General features: G+C 37.7%; 1 protein-coding gene across 6 annotated transcripts in view; it reads right to left on the bottom strand.

Annotated features, from left to right (window-relative positions):
• The window catches only part of NCOA7 (nuclear receptor coactivator 7), a 134785-nt gene that overhangs the window by 22740 nt on the left and 93804 nt on the right, over positions 1-18241 (bottom strand). For 5 of the 6 annotated variants that reach the window (XM_054697807.1, XM_054697806.1, XM_054697809.1 and 2 more), the window contains 4 exons: positions 17827-17952; positions 16174-16358; positions 11587-12635; positions 10644-10812 (listed from right to left, as the gene is read on the bottom strand). In XM_054697807.1, coding sequence (XP_054553782.1) covers positions 10644-10812; positions 11587-12635; positions 16174-16358; positions 17827-17952 — 1529 coding nt within the window. The remainder of the gene's footprint in view (positions 1-10643; positions 10813-11586; positions 12636-16173; positions 16359-17826; positions 17953-18241) is intronic. The other variant, XM_037520358.2, reaches the window with a different exon arrangement.

Genomic DNA, 18241 nt, shown 5'->3' with positions numbered 1-18241 from the left:
ATTCTTGGAAAGCCTCAGGTGAGGTAAGATGGGAGATCTCAAAAACATATTCTGTTGGGCCTCCCCGGTGGTGCAGCGGTTGAGCGCTGGGTTGCAAAGCTGCCCGTAGCCTCTGCAGCGCCAGTTCGATCCCCGGCTGCTCCCCGGCCACCAAAGGAGGGTCCCACATGGCGCTCAGACCTCTCCTGCCGCCCGCTGCTCCCCTCAGCAGTGTGCTTCGGTCCTTCTGCCTGCTCTGCTCCCCGCTCTGGCTCTGGTGAATTCTCTCACCCTCCCGCGCTTCTGACTGTACCCAGTGCTTGTATAAATAAATAAATAAATCTTTTTTTTAAAAAAAAAGAATAAACTGTATTAAAAAAAAAAAAAACATTCTGTTGTACACTAAGGCACCCTGATGGGCAATGGTCCTGTCTCTGCTCTCAATCAGGGCACAGGCGCACCCTGACTTCCCTCTGCAATAGCCTTTCACATAATATTTCCTTATCCTCTGCTGTAGAGAGGAACTTCATACCATGTGGTATGAAAAGGCAGAAGGAATAGAGAACTAAAATGACCTGTTCCAAGAAAGAAAATTAAAGTTCATTTGGAACCAATCTGATTATGTAATTCTAAGGTCCCTTGAGACCACATGGGAAGGAATCATTGTCCTTCTTTCCAGCTCTACTTTTGCTTAATTCTCCATCCTTTGTTTGTACTATTTTTGCAACGGAATTGGAGAGAGAGGGGAAAAGGATATGACTTCATTTTTTTCCCCTCTAGATTAAAGTGGCCTTAAGTTTATTTAGCTTAATTCCTGGAAAGGTTCTTTTTTTGGCTAACTGGGTTTTCCTAGCGTTTAGTTGCCAGAACTCAACCCTGCCTTCTGTACACAGTTCTTAAGTTCTGAAAATCCCCTTCCTTTTCCCTCTGACTCTACCCCTCCTGATTCCACCCCTCCTACTCTCACCTTGACCCTCCCACTCCACCCACACCTCTTCACCCAGCAATTAGCCCTTCCTGGATTCACACACTTTCAGGCCAATTTCCATCTCACCCCCTCTGGTGGCCCCTAAAGGCCCACAGCTTTGTTTCTTCTACTGTACCTGCCCTTCCAAACACCTTCCCCCAGGAAAAGAAACACAATTATCTCTAACTCTCCCGATGATGGGTGTTACAGGGTTGGCTTGTTCATGCTCAATGGATCCACTACATACCAAAGGCACCCGAAGTGGGCTACGAAAACCCTCCCATCTGGCGCTCCTGCTCAACTCTAGCTCTATTCCCTTACAACTTCACACTAGCTATTCCAGACCACTGTTGTCACGAGCTCCCCACCTTGCTTGTCAACCTGTCCCCCTCCCCCACTGACCAGAGGATTCTGCTGTACCTTTCTGATGATGCTCTCCTCTCTGTTGTCCCCATGAAGCTTTCTCTCTTCAGAATAAGGGAATCCGTCTCTACAGTTTTAACCCTCATCTCTGCGCTTTCCACAATCCAGCTCCTTAATGAATTTCCCCCATAATTTCTACCCCAATTCTCTTATCCTTTCCATCCTTTTATCTTAATCAAACTCACAAATCTATATGCATCTCCCATTCTTCAAAAAGAAAAGCCTCTGATGGTGTTTTGGTCCTAAAGCTCCTTTCTCATAACTCATCTTGTAGGAGTACATTGTTAATATTTCGGTTGGTACATTTTCCAGCTTTTTTCATTCCTGAATTATTCAATTCTGATCTTGTTCACCTTTTTAGTATATGCTGTTTGTTAAACCTACCAAAGATATTTTCTGCAAGAAGGAAGAGTTTTACAATCTCTTTCCTCTCTCCCTATCTTCGGGATGCAGATTGTCTCAGAAGTCACCTACTATCAAACTAAAGTCTTTCAGTCATTACTTGTTTTGACCTCTGGAAACCTGTTGATGACTTTTTTTGCACCTCATTCAGTGACTCATCCTGTGGGCTCAGATGAGTTACAGAGTTTTTCTGGCCTCTGATGCTTCAGGATACTATCTAGAGCTTCTGGCCAAGCCAACATGATACCAGTAATCCCTGCCACCCTGGCAGCTAATTTATCCTGAATCAATGGGGATGGGAACACACATGAGCTGGGAAGGGTAGGTCCTGGAAAATGCTGACATGTGAGAAAAGACATGGCATTTTAACAGGCATATGAAAAAATGTTCAACATCCCTCATAATCAGGAAAATGAAAATCAAAACCACAATGAGATACCATCTCATACTAGTGAGAATGGCACATATCAAAAAAACTAGCAACAACAACTGTTGGTGAGGATGTGGAGAAAAAGGAACTCTCCTGCACTGCTGGTGGGAGTGCAAACTAGTCCAACCACTATGAAGAGCTGTCTGGAGGTTCCTCAAAATGCTAAAAATGGAGCTTCCATTAGATCCAGCAATTTCACTCCTAGGTATCTACCCAAAGGACACAAAAACGTTAATTCAAAAGGTCACCTGCACCCCTATGTTTACTGCAGCACTATTTACAATAGGTAAGCTATGGAAACAACCCAAATGCCCAAAAACAGATAACTAGATCAAGAAGATGTACATATATACAATGGAATATTACTCAGCAATCAAAAAAGATAAACGTATGCCATTTACAGCAACATGGATGGAGCTGGAAGGGATCATGCTCAGTGAAATAAGCAAGAAAAAGAAAAATACCAGACAGTTTAACTTATAGGAGAAATGCAGAGGATTCAAATAAGGGATCCGGAAAATAAAAAATTATAAAAAAGTAAAAATCAAAATCAACTATAAACCAGAGACATTCTACAGGGGGAGAGATGGGAGTAGATCAAAACAGGGGTGGGTTGAGCGCAGGGACTATGGTAATGGTACATGGGTGAATTTGGTGGTAGGAATTTCACACGGACTGTATCTGAGATGAGAAAGTATACATTACACAAAAATGAAGAATGATGGAAAATAAATTAATTAATTAAAAAAGGAAAAGACATGGCATTTTAAGAGCAGGGTGGTACTGGAAGGAGGTCAAGCAGGATGTGGCAAAAGAGAAAGGACAATACAATGTGGTCTCTGGTGACTTCTCGGAGGATGCTGTAAGAGGGACAGGGCTGATGAGATGCAGGGCAGCCAGAACCTGCCTTATCGTGCTCACTTGAGGAGAGAAAACAAAAAATTCAACAATAAGGTGAAAGAGTCAGTGGGATGAGCTTGGTTATATGTTGAACAGCAACTCATCGTGCAGGGGAGGAATTCCTGACTGGAGGAAAGAAAAAATGAGATGTATTCTTTGCTTAATGGAGTTGCAAGAAATGAAAGCATAAAAGCCAAAGAACTGGGTCACAGAAAGTCCTGGGCACCAGATAAAATGCTTGGACATTATCTGGGGGCCACTGTTTCCCAAAGTGTGCCAGGGGTGGTGCCAGTGACTTCAGAGGGTACCTAAAGGAACATATTTGAATAGGTACATACTTGTTAAGAAGATTGGCAGTAAATATAACTAGCATGCTATACTTCTGGTTTTCCAGATATGACTGCTCAGGAAAGGCTATTTTTAAAATGATGTAAGTCCCCCAAGGAGAACTATTAGGTAAATAGTAGTACAAGTGATATGTAGATATGAGGGTATCTTGAAGGAAGTGTGTGCATGACTGAAGTTTGAGAAGTTTTGCTCTGGGCATCAGGGAGGCAACACTGCACTTTGGTAAGAAAAGGCCTGGACAGATCTGTGGTTTAGAAAGACTGCTGTGTAGCTAAGTAGGAAAGGTGAGTAAGAGATAGGACGGACTAGAAACAAAGGCTTTGTTGAGCGGCTACAAAAGAGATGCAGCCCAGAGAGGACCAAGGCAGATGCCGTTGTGGCACTGGGTCTAGAGGCAGCTTGTTTACGCAGCCTCCAGGCACAAAACCAGTCCCAGCCCATCCAGAACAAGTTAATACCCAAACCTGGCACTCAGCCTTTGCTTAGATTTCCTGTCTAATTATAAATCTGAGCTTAATCAGATTTCTTCAGAAACATCAAAGTACTTCATCAACAACACATGGCTCTTTTAGGGATTCACCCCAAGGAGACACCATATTCAAGTTTCAACTCCTCTTTTATCAGATAAAGTTGTCATCTTTGAAGAAGAAATTCAAAGAAGGTAAGTGATACCAGTTCTTGGAAGGCAGCGCCTTCAGCACAGCACTGCTGACTGCAGGAGTAGCTGCAACAGGCGGCAGCAGCAATGAACTTGCATTTAGGGCTGGATGAGCTCCTTTTTTGTTTCACAGTAATCCCATGGGGGAGGCACTATAATTATATTTCCTATTTATTGGTGGAAGACACAGATGCTTACACATATAAACTAAGTTGCCCAAGGCCACACAGCATATTAAGGATGAACTTATGATCAACCTCAGGGCAATTCATCATCTCAACCAATCTGCATGACCACTTTCTTTATGGTCAATCTACTATCCTGGTTTCACTATTTCATAAAAATCTGTCACTGACAAAGTTGTAGGATTGAGAGACATGAAACATGATGAAAAAAATCTGAGTTGATGCTTAGAAAAAAACTTTATTCTACTATCCATACTTTGGGTGTATGGGCCATAGAGAAACTATTAAACAGGGCTCACAGCTAGTTATGGTGAAAGTTTATCTACTGTCACATTCTCCTCTCTTTTTCTCTCAAAACATAGTGTGAGATAAAGTAAAAAAAAAAAGAAAGAAAGAAAAGAAGATATATTTCCAAGTTAAAAGTCTGAACTCTCAAACTATTTCCACTTATATGAGCTAGAGGCTGTGAGAAAGTTCCTGAATCTCTCTGAACTTCTAAAAATAAGATAAGAACATCTAGTTTCTCACTTAGGTGTCACTGTCTTTAATGGGCAAGGCATTCACTCTACTTTCAGACATATATTTCAGAAAGTTCCTTCCATGTGATTATTTAAAATCTCGCAAGAAATTTGCAAACCAACAAGTTTGACCCAAATGAGTAGAAGCAGCTAAGCATTGCTATCTCATCAAGGGTTACCTGACAAGTAGAAAAAGAAATGGGAGCATAGCAAAATATAACTTCCCCAACACCCACTGTTTTTAGAAGTTATAAACAGGGGCTGTTAAGCAATTTAATAGCTATTACTAAAAGCATACTCCGGAGTACATTATGGCACAGAGAATGGCAAGAAGACAAGGAAAGGGAAGAAGAAAAATGGGACCTACAAAGTTTTGTAAGCTATATGTATGCAGTTCTGTTGTTCACTGACATTTATTGATAAGTAAAAGATGTTCAAGTATACTTGGTCTAAAACATTCATTTTGAACATAGCTATGGAAGTCCAACAGGGCAAAGTGCTCTTAACCACAGAGGTTACTAGGAAACTATCACCTTTTAAAACCCACTTCAATGGTCTGTCCCAAGATCCTTATTTGAAAAGGTGATTTTCCCTTGCCTATAAAGTCCCCTCTGGATTCAATACTCTATCCCTCCAAATGAAACCAATGGAGAGTAATGCCCTGGTATAATGCCCATTTTTAAAGGGTCTTAGTGTGTCTATAAAAGCAAAAACGTTACTGGTGAAGTGCCAGCTAAATATGCTTCTTTGTTTAGGTTCACGAAAAGTAAGAGCAAAGCTTTGAGAATCACTAATCAAAACAAGTTATTAAAGGATCACTCAAAAATAAGTAACAATGAAAATTTTATATTAATATCCATTTGGAATGTTAGGCTAGAGCCTAGATCCAGCAGATAATGCTTTTTGTTCTGCACACTATATTAAAAAAAAAAAAACTTAAACAGTGGCGAATACTTAAAAACTGGGGAGATTTGACACATGTAGCCCACATGTCAACTTTTTTTGAAAAAGATGGGAAGATCTAGCAACACTAGGCTCCCTTTTCCACCTAGCAACAATATGTTGGTTGATGGTACAGAGATTTGCAGCAGCAGCTCTGTAGAACAGGGCTCTGTAATTAACACTGGCCCCAGTTTCCCTCCCTTCTTTCTCCACCCCTGCAGGCATTTAGGCTGGCAGTAATTACTGTTTCTGTATACTTACTACTGAACACTGTGTGCAGCACACACTGGCAGAGATTTATTAGCCTGCAATGGAAATGCCACGAGTTACTCTCCAAAGTGCTGGTGTTCATTCCTGCAGCAGAAAGCACAGCCACCACAGCTAAGGCTTTTTTATAGAGTGGTTTTTTCAAGAGCTTAGGTCTGATTAACTCAAGGCATTTGCCAAAACTTGTTACTGAAATTACTGAAGGGTGTCTGCCTAATAAGGTGCCCTGAAAGGTAATGAATTTCTCAAATTTCAGGCTGATGAAACAAAAGGTAAAGAATGTAAGGAAGCAATCACTTCAAAACATTCTAAAGTATTAAAAAAAATAAGTAGACACTATTTAGTTCCATAAGTGACTAACAATACTGAATATAACTTATTATTCACTAGTTTCTTAAAACTTAGAATTGTGTTAAATAACAATGAAATGTAATTCCTTTAGGGATTGCTTGGGAGGCTTTTGGAGTTTTTTTCTTCATTAGCAACATTTTTTACCTTAAAACATCATAATAAAAAGTATGATCGAGGTGTGTGATACTTAAAATTTATGGGGTTTGATGGCTTCTCCTTTGGTATGTATAACTGTTATATTTAATGGACATCCTTGCATGTTAATATTACATTTTACAAATAAAATTCTTTCCAAATGATGACTTGAGCTCTGCCACTCAATGTGAGAATCAGTGTAACCCATAGGAGCTTATTTGGAATTCATATTCTCTATTCTAATTGTTTCTATTTTTAAATTTGTTTCACTGGAAAGGAAAAATGGTCAGTTTTAAATATTAAAAGTTTATAAGTTGCTTTGTTGCAATAAAACTAAATGTATGTACACATGTTATAGGGCTTTTATTCTGAAATATGCCTGGCTAAGTAGGACCTATATTGTTTCAAAAAATAGAGTACTTTATAGAATGTTCAGCATGATGCTCCTCTTGGCACTGACAATCATTAAAGATTTCAATTTAGCCCTGATCCCATTAAAGCAAGATGACTTTGAACAGAAAATTGAGCATTAACTATGGTTAAAGATTTTAAGCTAGAAAGCTAGGTCAGTTTGTGATTGCTTTAATTCACCCTTTTTTCTCCAAGGCAAGTGCTCTTAAAAGCATTCTGTTTAGTCTCCAAGAAGGACTTGGCATTTTCTGTTACATTTTCTATCACATTACAATTCCTACTATAATGTGAGTTTAATAAGACAATGTTCTTTTTTATGATTTTACTTCTCATTACAAAAGTAATGCATGCTCACTATATATGCACACAAAATACTGACTGCAGAGAAACATGCTTATGTAAAAGCAGTTTACAAAAGAGTATAAATGTATGTGTGGATATACACATATATAGCTTTATGAACATTATATATACTTATACACATACACACACTATGGATAAAAGGCTGAAAGGCTACAAAATTTAAAAAAAATTGTAGATAGTTTTGTATAACAAACTTATGAGCTTTTTATTTCTTATAGTTTTGCATTTTTCTGTATGTATATAATTTCTATACATAATCTTAGTTACAAGACTGTTATTTAAATTTCTTTATCTATTAGACTACTTTATTCAGGCAACCATCCAACACACACAAATATCAATTAAATACTAGACCCTATGCTGTTTTCAGGACATAGGACAAATGTGGGCTCTGCCCTCAGAAACTTTCTTTTTAAAGATTTTTTAAAAGATTTTTTTAAATTTTTATTTATTTATACAAGCACTGGGAACAGTCAGAACAGCAGGAAGCGCGGGAGGGTGAGAGAATCCACCAGAGCCAGAGCGGAGAGTAGAGCAGAGCAGGCAGACTGACGAAGTACACTGCTGAGGGGAGCAGTGGGTGGCAGGAGAGGTCTGCACATCAAGTGGGACCCTCGCCCAGAGGCCGGGGATTGAACCAGCGCTGCAGAGGCTGTGGGCAGCTTCGCAACCCAGCACTCAACTGCTGCACCACTGGGGAGGCCCTGCCCTCAGAAACTTTAAAGTTCAGTAGGAAAAAGTCACAAGTAATCCATATCTACAGAACAGTATGAGTACAGTACAGACGTATCTGAACAAGACAGGAAAAGCTTCTTAGAGGAATAAGAAACATTTGAACTAATAGGTACAGTAGAAAAGGCAGGGAGAAGCAATTGTAGTCAGGCATCTCCAGTAAAACTGTCTGTAATTCTGACACACATTTCTTAACAGTTAAATGTGGCTAGTTGTCCACAGGAGAATCACAACAGGAGCAAGAAATTCTAGAGATGTTAGAGAGAATAAGCTGAATGTGGTGTTTGAACAATGCAGGGAAATTATGCCCACATTCTGGCTTTGGAAATGGAATGGTTAGTAGTACTGGTTACTATAATGGAGAAAATAGAAGGCACGAGTTGTGGAGACAGTAGCAGGCATAAAGGTGGAAATAAAAATCCCAGTTCTGGGCATGGTAAGTCTTGAGTTTGTTTGATCCATGAATGATCCAAATACTAATGACTACTAGGTATGTATGTATTTGAGGCTCAATAGTAATTTCTAAGGACAGCAAGAATGACTGGCATATAAAAAATTGAATTACTAGATGTACACAATTGTACAGATGGTGAAAAAGAGTAAGAAACGTAATGGGTAACATTTAATGAGGAAGCAGAGGAAGGGAAAGCTGGGAAGGGATGAAAGAAGGAAAGAGCGTGTCAAAGAAATGATAAATAGTCATTCATGTCAAATACTGTGAACAACATATAAAGTAGGGGAAAAAGCAGATTGCAAAATAGATTCCGGCTTATCTGCATGATCAGGTGTTGCTAAAATTATCTTAGCATAATTATTTTCCAGTTAAAATTACAATTACCCAAAGAAAAAAATTTCCCTTTTTTTCTTCCTCTCTCTCTCTCTTACTAGCTTACACAAAATCACACAATGAATTCACCTTGAGTTAAATTATGCATGACTTGGCAAATTGTACATAATTCTTGCTATTTAATTCCATTCCCATCTTATTTTAAAAGCTGAATATGAAATCAGTTATTATAAAACACTTCAGAGATTAAAAGTCCATAAATACTTGGGGAAAGTATTCATTCTGAACAGAAATAATTGGTTATTTCTTTAGAAATAATTTCTTGGTTGTGAAAAAAAGAAATTATTTTTATATAGAACAGTATTTATACCTTAGGAATACAACCATATATCAAGCCTCAGGAAAGTGCTAAGAACTATTTCAGTAATTTTCTTAAGTTTCCCAGGGTAGGGTGTCAGTCTAATTTATCTAGAACTAAGCAGTGCCTGCCAGTAAGGAAGTACTCAGTAACTGTTTGCTCAAGTATGACCTACTTACTAAATTCTCAACCCACAATGTGCCCTGAAAGTTTCAGTGTTTTGTTTTCCTGGGCTATAAGGTCAGGAATTAACCTAAATTTTTAAAATATTGTGAGTTGAGAAATTTTGATTTTAGAATTCTGATTTTAACAGGGTTTTAGAAATCTAACATGACCTCTGTTGAAACATTTTAAAATAATAAAAGACATTTTCTTTTATCTCCCCATGGTCCTTAAAGTTTCAATGAGATATTGTGAGGGCTGCGGACTTTGGACTTTGGTAGAAGAGTATATTACATAAACACAAAACAAACTATGTTTAATGTCTGTGTTAATGTGGCTATGTGGCTAAGACAGGGAAAGTGTATGAAAGCAAATTCATTTGTTAAAATCCTATCAGTTATTTTTCACATTAAATTATAATAGATTAAAATGAGGCAATTAGCTTGATGAGAATTATTCTGGATACCAATCAGTCAGAAGGTATGCCCTTGTTTGGATTTTAACTTTGCTCTAGTTGTGCTTATGGAAAATCAGTGAATATTCATTCTTGGCAGGGGTGAGAGCCACAAGGTCTGTCCAGATAACATTCAATGACTAGTTAAGAAAGGAAAAATGTTAAATTTAGCAATTTTGAAAACTGATTGCAAGGCACTGTAAGACATTTTTATATTATCACATATGTAATAGGAAAACAATTTTTTTCCTCGAGAATATTTCTAATTTTCTTTATTATAAAAATGTCCTCAGTGAGTTACCCTTAAGACTTACATCACTAGCCAAGACTGCCACAGAGCCAATAAAATTTCTTCTTTGACAATTTAAGGATACAGATCTCTCTGAAGGAAGAGAGTTCCTTGAACTACCCAGTTGATTGCATGTCACACTTCTCATGCTGTTGAATCAGAGACTCCCTGCTGAGGTCAGCCTTCGATTCCCCCAGCATTCAGCAGCACTTGAAAAATCACAATCATGCCTTCTACTGCACTTAGAGGGTTCTGGATCTACTTCATGGTGTTCCTTTAGTTTCAAAGGAAGAACACTTCCAATTGTAAGCACTTGAGACTATCTAAATCATCCTTCATTTAAAATTCAACTGAGTAGAAAGTGATGATAGTGGTTCAGCAAACATTAAGTCCAATTTGCTATATTGAAAGCACCTTAAGTACTACTCAAAGTACTTAAATAATACTCAAATAATATCCTTCTAGAAAATGTACAATTAAGAGAAATCATTTATTCAAGAATAGAAGTATTTAAAAATTTTAAAAATCAAAACTTAATTAGAATCTCATTGACGTGCTGCTGCTATGTGAGACCACACTCACCTCTCCCGAGGAACAGCAAACCAGTACTCTGGTTGCTTTCTTCGCTTGCCATACTGCTGGACCATGGCTGCGGTGTGAGTGGCAAAGGATTTTCTCATGGGTTTTCCCACTTTAATGCACAGAAACATGGGTGGAGTCTTGCTTTTCTCTTCTTTTGAAGGAAGTATATCTGAATCACACATGAAATAAAATCTTCCTCAATATTGACAATAGTGGTGATAGTAAAACCTTTCAGCTTACCAAGAAAAGTGTTCCATCCCTGCTTAGCAATGAGAAGTCAAACCATCACAGAAACATTGAACAGATCATCATGTCTGGACTAATAAAAATTTTCAGATTTTTAGTACATAAGGGAAAAGTTTTGGACGTTTCAGGTTGGTCTACATCACTTGTGATGAAGCATAGGGAAGCAAGCAGAACAAAAAAACAAGCAAACAAAGATAAATCAAATACAGTTGCAAATAGTGAACCACTGTACAATTCCTAAGAACACATTAATGAATGATATCGAGGATGCAGTGACACCATAACAATTCAGTTTAGAATTGAAATACCCTCAAAAATATTTTAGACTTAGAAATTCAAGATAAAAAAGACACCTACAAAAATTTTATTTTTAAATTTTAGTTGTTTAAATATCCTTATTTTTTTCACAATACAGAATTTCTCCCCTCAAGTGCAGTCAGCATAATTTCTCACCGCCAAAGTACCCACAGTTTTCCACCACACACCATTGTTTGAAAAAAATGTTTCAAAGGACTTTTGAAATAGAAATATATGTTATAGTTCAAATTCCAAAACAGTTAATATTAATGTATCTGTAAATATATGCCCTATTAAGAAGATATGCTCAAAAATTTATACTACTTTTGCTGTTGCATGTGCAAGTTTTAGAAATGGAATTATACATGCAATATAAAAGCATTAAAGAAATGTGGCTTACCTTCAATGGGTACCTGAATTCTCTTTAAAAGCCATAATTGAATTTCTGATTTATCATCCATTTGTGTGCCTTGGCAGCTGTTGTCCATAGCTGATTCCAAAGAGGAGTCTAGGGACTCTTTACTCAAATTTTCTTCTGCAGAAGAGACAAGCTGCAGTGGAAGGGGCTCTCTCTCTTTTACCCAGGTTACACCTTGCTCTTTATTGCCCTCATTTGGGGAATCACCTGCCTGGGGAAGAGCACTACTAAGGGTGATATCTATTCCCACTGGTTCAAGGCATTTGCCATCACTTATTTCTGCCTTCTGCAAGTTGTCAGATAACTGTGACCCTTCTTTGTTCTTATTAAGGTAATATTCAATGAGTTTGACTTTATCTAGATCTTCCTGTATGTTCAGTGTGTTTTCAACCTGGCTTTCTGGGGAACTAGACTGCTTGTCCATCTCTGGCATTTTATCTTGCTTCTCACAGGCTTCTAAATCTAGGGCTCCCTTCAGTTCAGCATCACTCTCTGTTCCTGAAAAGTTCAGAGCTGACTGCACCTGCATTTCTGTATCAGAACTGATTATTTGGGACTTAGCTTTCCTTAGCATCTCTGGGTCAAGAGAAAGGTGCTCTTTAGAGGCATCTCTTTTATCCATTCTGCTATTGGTTTGAGAAGAAAGTTCTTCCAAGTCAACAAAGTCATCATCTTCCCCTAAAAGGGAGTTTTCTTTGGCTATAGAGTCCATTGCAGCATGAGAGTCAGAAAGTTGCTTGCTGGCCTTATTCACGATGGTAGATACACTGGTTGTCTCCACAGAGGTCTCCAGGTTCTTTAACTTTTCTGACAGAGGGCTGTCTGAGCACTTTGTAGGTGTGCCACATTCTGGTGATTTTTCCGAAGGTTTTGTCAACTTGGAATCTGAGATGATTGCTTTCTCCCCATTCTGCTGCCGTTTATCCTTGTTGAGAGATTTGAACTTACTGAATGGGTTGATATCCTTTTCAGAAGCCAGGTCTTCCCATTCTCCAGGCCTGTACAGAGGACAAAGATCCTGAGGTAGGTCACTGTTGGGGGAAAAATGGTGGGTGCACATGGAATGTTAAAAACAAAACAAAATGAGATGGAGGAAAGGCAAAAATAAAACAAAATCCAACCAAAAACTAAAACATAAATTATAATTTAAACATGTTTAAATGATTTTAGCATAAGGAAATGAAATCAAGAAATTGACTTTTAAATAAAACATAAATCAACTATAAGTGGCAAAACAAAGAACCATGAGAATCTTCTACTAGAAGAAATGAATGGTTTTTGAAGTCATTTATGAGAATGGAGATGTCACCAACCAGATTTTTAATGATGAAATCATGTTTCTGATTTTCATGAAGGACAAAGGAAATGTTTTAGTACTATAACTAAAAAATTCTTGAACTTTTCAAAGCTTTTCCTATTTATAAAACTCTATATAGACCAATTACATTTACTCTAAACTTCTCATTGACTTGGTAGCTACTCATTTAACTGTTCTATCAAGTGACTGATCCTAAACCCTAATTTTGAATTCCGTTTAACATCTGATTCTTCCAATAACCAACATTCTCTAACTCCTAAAACTGATGTAAGTAAGATCCACTATTGAGGGTACAGAGCATCTGTTCCACTTACACTTTAAACATTATGGAAAAGTAAATCAAATAAGTTCTTATACTACTCAGTTTAGACTTCTTAACTTTTTCATTTTTAACAATATCATTTTTACTTTATCATCTGAAACATACCGTTCTGGATATATTTTATTCCTTAATAACAGATCCTTTAATAGACAGATTAGAATTCACAAATATATTGGTTAAATATGGGCCCTAAAGTTAAAAGCAAATGGTCAAGAGGCACGCTTTGTAAATTATGCCTCAAAATACCACCAGCAACCCATATTTTCACTTACTTTAGTATCAATACTAAGTGTAAAAACAGATATAAAAACTTATTAAAAATAACATTTTCAAACTTTAGGAATAGTTTTATGTTCTAAAAAGGTTAGATTATACTCAGTTAATATTTTATTATTTTAGCTTTGAAACAAATAATGATAGCACTAAAGCAACAAAGTACCGCGAAGTTCTTAAGCTACAAGACCATCACCCAACATTATTCTATAAATCACTTACACGGCACATCCATGCTTTTCCTAATATAAAAGTCTACATAATTGTTAGTCTTTGACAAGAGTTTTAAAAGGCCTTAATTCATAATTCATTTCAATTCAATAAGCATTCAAAGAGCCCTAAGTGCCACATGCTACAAGATAATTGTGAGTATGTCTGCTGTGCAGGAACTTACATACACAAAACTGTTCTGCCCAACACTGGCATCCCAGGAGATGTTAAAGAGGCTTCAATCACAGAGTCAAATAAGTTAGTGTAATGTGACATAATTTACATTTTGGGATTCAAAATTTAATTTGGCATATTAAAGATTACAATAAGCCTGTAACAAAGAAACCCATTTCTTCACATATTTTGTTAATAAGCAGAACTGTCTTCCATTAATATCCACACCATTTCTCATCTCTTCTTTCTCTACCTACTTTGATCCCTTCAAAGAGTACAACTGACTGCACTCTTATCAGTCTTCTAAATTACCTTATCTACTACTCTCCTTTCTTGTTTGTCTATCTAATCAAGCTGGGATTAATTTAAACCATCTGCTTTTTCTGTACTGCAGGTAGCAAGTACTTCTAGCACAAAGTACACAGTGGTATTAACCGGTTCAGCCATTAATGTTTCCAAGACTCTGCAGGTACCTAAACGTGCTCAATTGTTCCCTTTCTAGCTTCTGTGTCAGTGACATTACAAAATGTCTTATACTAAAAAATGCAAAGTATGAAGTGGAAGATGGAGAAATTCTATACACACACACACGTACGTGCACACGCGTGTACACACACACACACACAATCAAAAAAAATCTATACATTTCAGCTTACCTCCTTTCCTCCTGTCACAGAGAATCCAATGTCATTGCTTCTTTCCAAAACTAATTCTTTCACAGTCTCTCTGCCCTCTCATCTAAGATTCCCAAGCAGTTGGCCACTCCCACAAATTGGCCTCTCACAGGGTGCATTTCTATGTTTACAGAGCATTTCATTACCAATTCTGTCCATCTGTCTGTCTACCTTGTAAACCACAGTTCCTCAAGGCCAATGGCCATGACCCACTCATCTTTACATCCTTATTATGCAAGAAGCATGAATCAACTTAATTTACAAGCCTCAGTTTTCTTGGATAAGTTTCCCAGAAGCCAATAAACAGTTTCATATACGAATTGCGGTTCAAATAATTACAGTCTACAAATCATTAGGCTCTAGGCTATTTCTACTATTTTAATAAGCAGATACCTCAGTGCTTTAGTCCTTATAACAGCTTAATGAGTGGTAGAATACTACCCATTCCATTTTTTTTACAGATGAGAAAACCAAGGTTTGATATTGAATAACTCATGAGAACACAGAGCCAGTAAGTGGAAGAGTGCAGCCAGTAAGTGAGCCAGGCAGCATGGCTCCAGACTCATCACGCAGGCCTGCCTGGCTGCCACTCTGCCTCACAAACCTCTCAACTGAACATTTGGTGGTAAATTTAGAAATTACCTAAATTACTATGTTCTGGAGGTAGCTTCAGTAGCTTGCAGTTGACCAGAGTGGATGAGACGCTAAGGGCTATAGGAGTCCCAGGAAACCTGTGCATATAAACCCTGAGGGACTCCCTGTGTGGTTTAGTTTTTTAGTCACTGTTGTTTTTTCTCATGTATCCCAAGGTTGGTTTCCCTTTGTACTGTTAAGTCCCACTGTTTTGCCTCTACCTTCCTATTAATTGAGGGTTTCTAAAGATTTGTTACTGCTAGCATACAGAGAGAAATAGACACATTGACAAAATTACAGAATCAGGTTACGAGCAAATCAATTTGCTGAATTATCTGAAAACTCTTTCTGTATGGGCAGCTTCCCTGTCTATCAAATAAATGAATGAATGAATGAATCACTCAGCTTTATAAGTCAAAAGTAATCAGGACTAAAATAACACTCATCTGTATTTAAGAGACAAAACACACCCAGATCAATTCCTCTCACACAACTGAGGGAAGCACAGATACAAGGTCAGTGATTAACACACTTTCAACTGTCTCCATGCACAATTCAGGAAGACTGCTTACCCTAGAGTTTGAATGAAAAAGAACCAAATTCTGCTTAACCATTAAACCAAAGAGAAAACACTATTCTCTTGATGGAAGTCATGCTAAAAACCTGTCTGAGAAACTTCACTTCTTTCACAAGTTCACTAAGAACACACATTACTCTTCATAAAAATAATCCAAACAAATTTTTATATGCTGGCTTTTTTTCATTTTTTTGGTAGGTTGAGCTTTTTCCCTATTATAAACTTTATTGTTTCCATTTTCTCTCATTTTTCTATTTTTTTAACATTTAGTACACGTATCTTCCACCTCCAATGTACCTACATGCTACTCACGGTTGCCTCACTGCTCAGGTGCATTTAATTCTCCCAATACCCCTTTTATTCTGGCAAACAGAGAAATGTCTCTTACGATGGCAAGGCATCTTTGATCTTCATGTGGGAAATGTCATTGTAGAGGGCAATGGAAACCACTTCCTCCATGGGGCAGATGAGCCCGTACTCCTCACACCCATTTTCAATGACCAGGGGATCGGACTTGTGAGGGTCGAACATGATGTTGTTAGGAGTGACAATCATGACGCCTCCGACCACACCCTGAGGAGAGAGGGACAGCCGGGTCACCACAGGAGGGAATGCACGCACCACAGCAGCTTAGTGGACACATGCTGTCATTCCTCTGACTTGGTAAACTGCAGTATCCCCTAGGACAACCACCTCCCCTGAAAGAGGGCTGGAAAAACAGTTGAGCAAATACCATGCTGGATGCTATGTGGTGAGGCAGAGAAGACAGACAGGACTCGCTGGGGGCAGCTACCAGGCCTGGTTTTAGCACAGCCTCTGAACAGTATACAGTTGTGATTGGATATTGTGTCACACAAGTTTGTCTCAGATGTTGCAGTTCACTGTCCATGCAATGCTAGGGGGTGTCCCAAGAGTTCTCCCAATTGAGAACTGGGTGATGTACAAGTAACTCAGTACACTCTCACCACATGTCCCACGAGCACAAGAGACCTTGCTAAGGGAACAGCTGTCACCAAGCCATCAAAATAGTCCTGTTTTTCTTTCAAATGTTTAGAAAATCTGCATCCAGAAAAATTTAGTGCAAACAGGAATAAGAAATTTTTGCAACCAGGAGGGATTGTAGTTGGATTGTGGAATTTAAAATCAAAAACACAGAAGCCAGGAAGAAAGTTATGTCTGAAGTGTGGTCAATTATATTGATGATGAGAGGGGTGTTATCTACCATAGACAGCATCATACAGATAGCTCTCTTTAAGTAAATAATTTGGCACGCTTAATGAGTTTAGAGGTGACTGTGCAGAGCTTTACATTTAATGCATTACTATTGGCTGCAAGTTATACATGCATATCAATAATCTATTGCTATTTGGAACCTGGGATAAAGTCTCTATCAGAACAGGAATTCACTTTATATCAACATACACCCTTCTTCAGAGATCACTAAAAGTTGGATTTGTTCTTTGGGAAAAAACACCAACAACCAAAAAAACTAAAAACATCTCATAATAGATATCTGTAATGCCATCATTTCTACCAGCAAACAGGTTAAGAACATCACAGTTTCTGAATTTGGTGCTCAACTCTTTATATGAATTGCCTACTTTAATCACCATGCCCTATTAGCTAACTATTACTGTTCCTATCTTATAGATGAGGAAAATGGAAGTGTAGAAAGTGTAAATATTTTGCCCACAAATAAGAGTTAGTGGATAACAGAGTTGGAACTTAAATTCAGCAAGTCTAACTCCAACATTTGCTGTTAAACACTATACTATACTGTACCCCCAAAACTGATAGGCCAAGAACTAAAAGATAAAATTGATAAATCCAGAGTCACAGAAAATATTTCCACTTGATGGCACTTCCCTTCATTACTGAAGGAAATGCAAGATGCCAGGCATCCAAGAGAAGAAAATTAATGGAAACTTGTCAAATCTTAAGTTGTTAAGATAGTTTAATGTAACCTGCTTTCAGTATTTTGGAGCTTACTCTAGTTACCCCAAAATTCCAAAAACAGAAAACAAATGACTTGGCCATATACCTTTCCATCAGTGAAGTAGCGACAATTCATTTTTAAGAATTTTACCACGCCTGGCTCATCTTCTTCAGAAGTAGATGATAAGACTCTTTCAATGGGTTTTAAGGCCTTTCTTGCTAAATCAGCATCCTTTAAAAAGCAAATATTTTTAAAATCAAATAGAAGCACTTTTTCAAATCCGATTATTCCTACATCAGGCATAAATTTTCTGTTAAATAACTTATTTCTTGAACATAGAGGCAAATGTCCATTATTCTTCAAAAACAACACAAACATAACAATAAGTATCAAAATAAAATTCAGGTAAAAAAACAAATGCCTATATATAGATCTATAAAAATGGCTCAACAAATGTCTTTGGAAAACAAGTATTAGAATTCATATTTGACTCATACTTCAAATTCTCTAGAAAAAAGGA

This window comes from Talpa occidentalis, unplaced genomic scaffold, assembly GCF_014898055.3.
Source record: "Talpa occidentalis isolate TD23 unplaced genomic scaffold, MPIMG_talOcc4v2.1 talOcc4.2, whole genome shotgun sequence".
Classification (NCBI taxonomy): domain Eukaryota; kingdom Metazoa; phylum Chordata; class Mammalia; order Eulipotyphla; family Talpidae; genus Talpa; species Talpa occidentalis.
This window is presented reverse-complemented; position numbering and strand designations above follow the sequence as displayed.